This window comes from Apteryx rowi, unplaced genomic scaffold (genome assembly GCF_003343035.1).
Source record: "Apteryx rowi isolate R43461 unplaced genomic scaffold, aptRow1 scaffold_62, whole genome shotgun sequence".
Classification (NCBI taxonomy): Eukaryota; Metazoa; Chordata; class Aves; order Apterygiformes; family Apterygidae; genus Apteryx; species Apteryx rowi.
In genome coordinates this window covers 479,243-485,936 of record NW_020450894.1, presented here as the reverse complement: position 1 = coordinate 485,936, position 6,694 = coordinate 479,243, and the positions used below count along the sequence as shown (strand labels likewise).

Here is a 6,694-nt window from a genome sequence, read left to right as displayed (position 1 = left end):
GCCATGTCCTGTGCGCAGCTCCCTGGCTGCATTCACCTGTTGGAGGCATCCTGACTTGAGCTGCATTTTGCCGACTACCCTGTCTCTATAACTCACCCCTTCCCCCATCTTTCCTAGTTAAAAGCCCTCCTTACCAGGTTGGCCAACCTGTTGGCAAAGACCTGTGTGCCCCGCTTAGTGAGGTGGATCCCATCTCTCCCCATCAGTTGTCGATCTTCAAAAGGGTCCTGTGGTCATAGAAACCAAAACCCTGTTGCCAACACCAGCAGTACAGCCAGTTAACTTGGAAAATCCGTCTCCTCCTCCCATCCATTCCCCTCACTGGCAGGATTGAGGAGAAAATGACCTGGGATCCCAGACCCCTGACCACTATCCTGAGTTCTGAAATCCTGTTTGATGGTTTCCAATTTGCCCTTCATATCATTAGTGCCCACAGGGAAGAGCAGCAGAGGGTAATAGTCTGACACATGGACAAGCCTTGGCAGTCTTTCCATGACATTTGGTATTTGAGCCCCTGGCAGGCAATAAACCTCTCTAGATGAGAGATAAGGGCAGCAGATATGTGCCTCCATCCCCTGCAGTGGGGAGTCACCCGCAACAATCACTCACCACTTCTGGGTGTTCCTGCAAGGCACAGGGTCTGTTGTCCCAGTTGCTTCCCTTGAAGCCATGCCCAGGTCCTCCTCATCCTGAAGGGCACTAAACCTGTTCCTTAATTGCAAGTCTTCAGAAGGAGTAGGAGCCTTTCTCCTCCTACAAGAAGTGACCAGTTTCCAGCCTTCTTTTACAGTGTTATGTACCATTTCACACAGCACAGAGCCCTCCAGCAACTCCACTGCTGTGGGGGGTTGGGACTCCTGGAGCTGTATGGTCTCTGAGAATACCCTGTCTATCTCCTGCTCATCCTCTCGGATGCTACGCAGCCTTCTGACTTCCTCTCGTAACTCCTTTACCTGGTGACACAACTCGTCAACAGCAGCACACCTCCTGCAGGAGAGCTGACTGTCAGCCCAGGCCTCATGGAGAGGCCCCAAGCACTCCCTGCAGCCTGAGACCTGCAGAGCTGCATCAGCTGACAGAGGGTCTGTCTGGGTCCAAGCCTCTGACACAGCCAATGCAGCACCTCCAACAGCCACTGGGGAATATGCTCCGCGGCATGTCATGACCATACCTGAGGAAGCGTACACTGCTGGGATTGGAAACGAAGGTGCCTTCTTGCGCCCTTCTGCGCAAACTGCTGCGCAAACTGCTGCGCAAACTGCTGCGCAAACTGCTGCGCAAACTGCTGCATCTGTTCGCTGCCTCCATTAGCTGCACTCCAAATTAACAAGTGATCCTTTATTTGGAGTTTTGCTTCGTCTTAAAAGTTTCAATAGTCTATCCCCTCTTTGAAACTAACAGCTTTTAAGTAGGATAGTCAGTTTACATTGTTTTGGTTTTGCTGTAAAAGTGGTAACTGCCATGTTCTAGCAATTACCCAATAAAATAGAATGCCGGTAGTATGCTGCTTAAGTAAGGTTAGGCACATTTTTACTGTTTTTACCGACACTGTTTTTATAACACACTGTACAGAAAAATCCCAGATACACAAGGTTTTGAGGGCTGTTGTAAAAACAATGCAATTGTTTGAGATGCAAACTACATGCTTTATGTTTCAGGATTTTCTACTGTTCTCAGAATTTTCTCACTAATGATTTATTTTACTCATTATATACGAAGTCCAAATACAAAATATAAAAAAAATCTTCCTAACAATATTTTAATTTTCAGTGTTCTCATTAACCTCAACAATTTGAAAAATTTTACTTGCCAAGTTCATACTGTTAGTATATTATCATGCTTTGTTTGCTTGCTTTTTTGGGGGGGTATCGTGATCCCACATTTTAGCACTGATTTGCAAGTGAAGCCTGTCAGTAAATTTATGCTACATCTTTTGGCTATTACTGCTGTAGCTGAACTAAATGCTATGAATCTACCTTCAAACTCTTTGCTTAAACATAAAAAGGAATTGCAATGAATCTGAGCTACATATGCATTCATTTGCACATAAAATTTAAGCAAAAGAACTAACATTTTAACCCATTTTTTCAATTATTTTAACTAGAATGCAAAATATAACTTTAAAAAAAATCCCAGTCAAACTTGACTCTACCTGTACATGTATTTGTTGAAATGTCTCATTTTCTGGTAGTCTGAAGTACTGAAAATTTGAAGTAATTTTATATTCTACATGTTTCAGCATAATACATAATGCTTAGCATGAAATACAATCTCACTCTTAAAAAATTACAAGTGCTTGCATTTTTAAATGCTTGAATGTTCATTGCTTCAATGCCTGAAGCCATTCATGCATTAAATATTACAAATTATTATCTTTGAAAGTTAAGGAAAAATAAATACTTTTTACATAAGGATTTACAAACATTAATGGCCAAGTGTTTTTTTTTTTTTAAATGGAAACAGAACAGACAAAAGCTTTTATCACATTTTAGTTAATTTCAAAGCAAACCAAGTATTTTACAATACATACACACATTTTGTACATCTTCTGATTATAAAAATTAATGCATTTTTTTGAATACTGCTAATACAATGAACTGAAGATACACCACCAAACATTTCTCCTTGAAAACATTCAGTATCCTCCCCCACATAAAAACTTACTGTTATGATGTTTCAACAAAATTTAAAAACACCAAAGTTCGATATGTGAATATAAATATTTTTTTCTGAAGAGAAACATTGCTCCCATACATTGCTACATTAAAACAGTATGTTATCCATTCATATGGAGAGGCACTTTTGTTTTTTTGTTTTGTTTTAATTTATAATGCTTGTAAAATACTATATCTTGATCACTCATTTGATTCCAACCCTCTCTTTGTAATCAAGTCAAGAGATAACACCATTGTATTCTTCGGAATATAATACACCAGATAAGATACAAAGTATTTTTAAAATAAACATCAATTGTTCTGTTACTATGTATTTTTTTATTAGGATACATTTCTCCCAAATTCCATTTAGACACTACCAATAGGGGGATGAATTGCCACTGTGCTTAGAAGAATGTCAACATCATTAAACATAGCCTTATCTAAATTACAAGTTACATAATTCTCTCTTAATTTTCCCATAGGGCTGAAAAAAAAGCAGCAACAACAGAAATTTGCAAAATGTTTTGGAATGCAAGATCAAGGACCTGTTAGCTGATCCCAAACAACTTTGCCTTCCAACATTATTATATCTAGTTGGCAACACCCACTGCAATAAATGCAGCTACATTTCTTTTGGTAACTCTTTTTATAAAAAAGGATAACATGCCCATAAACTAATGTCTGTCAAGTAAGATCAATTGAAAACCAGCAATGTACAGGTTTTCTCCAATTTCTTTGTTCTACTTCCTGTCACAGCTCCAGCAGCTTGTATGTCAAAGAGTACTGCAGATATTATAACTGCAGATACATTTTTTTTTCTTCACATCAACTTAGTTAAATGTCAAAAAAGACACTTATGAGAGAGAGATTTTAAATGCTTATCACATCTTGAGGTAGACTGATCTCCAAAATAAAGCTCTTCTACACTTTGATTCGTTCATGACCAACTTCCTTTTGGATCCTTCTCCTTGGAAAAATCTTTCGTTTAAGAGCAATTAGCTGAGGAGAAGAAAAAAAACATTACATTTAGTTCTTTGCTGAGCCAGAGATGCACAGTTGTTCTGGCTTTGCTCCTAGAAACTCAATTACCATAGATGGTACAGATTTTATAAAGTCAATACTGTCCTTTTTTTTTTTTCCCCACTGCGCAGGAAGAAAGAGCTATTCCTTAAATTCATCAATTAGGCATATACATTTCCACTGGACTTGTCAATAACCAGAGTAAGAGCAGAAAGTGAAGAATACAGTATGCCTATATTCTGATTATTTAAGAACTTGGGTAAATAATATAATACCAGGCTACATTCAGTTACTAAAACAGCAACACAAAGCTGGCATCTTAAAACAAGATATACAAACCTAGCTGTCCTACTGAATTGCTGACTATCCCCTTCCTAAACCAAGTTACTAATGCAGAAGGAGTTTTCAATACATACAGAAGCTGAAAATCAAGGGAAAGATTCATGCACAAGTTATAGGTGAAACAACAACAAAAAAAAGTTTAACAGCCAACCTTTCAAGAACTACACCCTCTTCATCAGACCACGGAAAGGGTTACTTAAGGCCCCAACCTGCAAAGAATTACCCATATGATTTGTTCCATTGACTGCCTCTAAGTTTAGTAGGATAATCATGTTCAAGAAAACCATTTTATCCTGGCAAAATTGGAGGTATTTTCTTTGAGCCCAATTCAGAATCTATCAAATTCAAAAGCAGTCCTTGCAGTTACTTTGTATGGGATTTAGATCAGGTCCCTAAATATCTTTCTTAAGATATTTCTCAGCAAGACTAGACTATCAGTATTACTGGAATTTTCTTCCTGTTAACTTACTTTACACTTTTACCAATGTGTGTTAATAGACCAAGATTTTCTACAGCAATTAGTGATTTTGAACACCCAATTTAGCACACTAAAGATAGACTTGACAGTTAGAAAGCAACTGAAAAGGTAGCACCACTCGCATCCCCCTGCTTCCCAGAATGAGACCCTGTTTTCAACAAAATTCAACTTGGTAACTCAGAAATTGAAGCAACCTAATCGGTAGTCATATATCATCTTTCCTTCCTTTATGAAGAAAAAAACCCCATGGCTATTCTTCAAAACCTATTAAAATACATTCCATTTTATGCGATCCTAAAGATACAGCAAAATATTATATGTTGTAGATTTGGTAAGAAGATATAATTTTTACCTGCTCAGCAAAAAATGAGATGACTGTAAATACAATAAGTGTTACTAGAACACAATGGGTCCAGAATTTGAGCTTGTCTCTATATGCCCTCCTGCACAAACAGAGATGGAAACAGAAAGACAATTTCATATATTATACATACAAAGGTATAAACTTTAAACTAAAGAGTCTCCATGAAATAGAATGAAGAAAACAGATTTTAATAGTTTATCTATAGTTAACTTCTGATATGAAAAGCAAAATGCTTATTTGAAGTATATAGACTGTTTCGTACATTTCAAAACTCTTCTTTAGTCTCAACGTACCTTGAAACTACTCTGATAGCCTTCTGGAGCCATGCTAGGATGTCTGCATTGGCTCTCAAACCACAATTTAACACTGTGCAACAATAAAGCTGGAAAACTCAACTGAAGCTAAAAAATGAATTTCCACTAACATTTCAGCATGCTGTAATCTATCCTGGTAGAAATCTGCTTTGACCACAAGAAAGTCAAAATACAGTTTTTCTTCTGAAGTTAAAACAGAACAAATTCTTGGCAGATGTCCTCAAAAGGGAGCCAACAACCCGCATACACCTCCTCCCTCCAGCACAAGTTTCTACAGCTAACTGCTAAAGACCAGTCGATTTATCTCCCATTCCTCCTGCCACCACTACAATATGGCTTGTACCACTATAGTTCATGCCCATTCCTGCCACCTACAATATTTCCTTCTAAGCTTCCCCTAATATTTTCCCTTTCTTGACAAACAGCTGTTTCTCATAATTTGCTGGTCAGCAATAAAATTACCATACTACTCTTCTTGTCTCATTTTTATCACTATACCTGCCAGCCTTTCACTTGTGTTCTCAAATCACCTTCCCCAATTTCTGAACTTAAAATATTATTTATAATATGGTGATCACAAGGTAGAAGCACAATAATTTCACACATTAAAGATGTAAAAGGAAAAAAGGCATTTTCCATGCTAATTATCCAGCTGATTACATTGCTGTCTCAGAGCTTAAAAATATCACTTAGTGATGAACTGTAGCAGAATCTATATTGCCTCTGTACAAAAAACATTCAAAAATATTTTCTTTTTGATTTAAAGATAAGGCAAGAAGTACTGAATTCATTAAAAAGAATTTTTTTGAAATAGGTTGGGGCCAATCAATGAAATTTTAATGACCTTAAGAGCAACAGAAAAAAACAGATCTTGCAAACCTCAAATTTTAGCCCATTCAAATCTTTTTAAGTTGTCTTCACCTTTAACTTCTTTATGACAACACTGGGAGAAATAGGATTTGTACCAATATAGTCTATATTTATATATAACTTGAAGACTTTTGAAGAGAATTTGCATAACATACCATTCCTGGAGCTCGTGCATATGAAGGAAACGATTCCGATACTCTCTTGGAAGTTCAAATTGTGAAGGTATGGGAAACATTGATTCATAAAAATCCCTAAGCACTGCTTTCACTGTCTGCGCATCCTTATGATTGTGATCAATATTGTCATTCAGGCAAACAAATTTTCTAGAAAATAAGAAGTCTTTGTTAGAATATTTAATAATATGGCAAAGCTATTGGCAAACAAAGTACACAAGTGGTATCCTTTCAAACAGATTGATATGTTTGACATAGGTAACAGGTTTCCTTATATTTGCATTATTTTTTAAATTAGTTGGATTTTAATTCTGAGTCAAAACCTCTGTGGAATCTAAGGACAAGCCACACTTGTGTCTCTTCTATTTATGTATTTAATGCTGCCATCTACTGGCCGCCAGTCTGCATCCTCCCAGCGCCCACCACTGGATACCGACTGCAGAGCATGCAGCCAGCATTATGATCTGGGTAAGGTG

At 37.3% G+C, this 6,694-nt stretch overlaps 1 protein-coding gene across 9 annotated transcripts in view; it reads right to left on the bottom strand.

The window, feature by feature from the left end:
* Nucleotides 1–1,532: 1,532 nt before the first annotated feature.
* GNPTAB (N-acetylglucosamine-1-phosphate transferase subunits alpha and beta) overlaps nucleotides 1,533–6,694 on the bottom strand; it is a 45,913-nt gene continuing 40,751 nt past the window's right edge. For 8 of the 9 annotated variants that reach the window (XM_026083898.1, XM_026083899.1, XM_026083904.1 and 5 more), the window contains 3 exons: nucleotides 6,201–6,368; nucleotides 4,850–4,940; nucleotides 1,533–3,656 (listed from right to left, as the gene is read on the bottom strand). In XM_026083898.1, the coding sequence (XP_025939683.1) occupies nucleotides 3,579–3,656; nucleotides 4,850–4,940; nucleotides 6,201–6,368 (337 nt within the window). In that variant the 3' untranslated portion in view covers nucleotides 1,533–3,578. The remainder of the gene's footprint in view (nucleotides 3,657–4,849; nucleotides 4,941–6,200; nucleotides 6,369–6,694) is intronic. The other variant, XM_026083903.1, reaches the window with a different exon arrangement.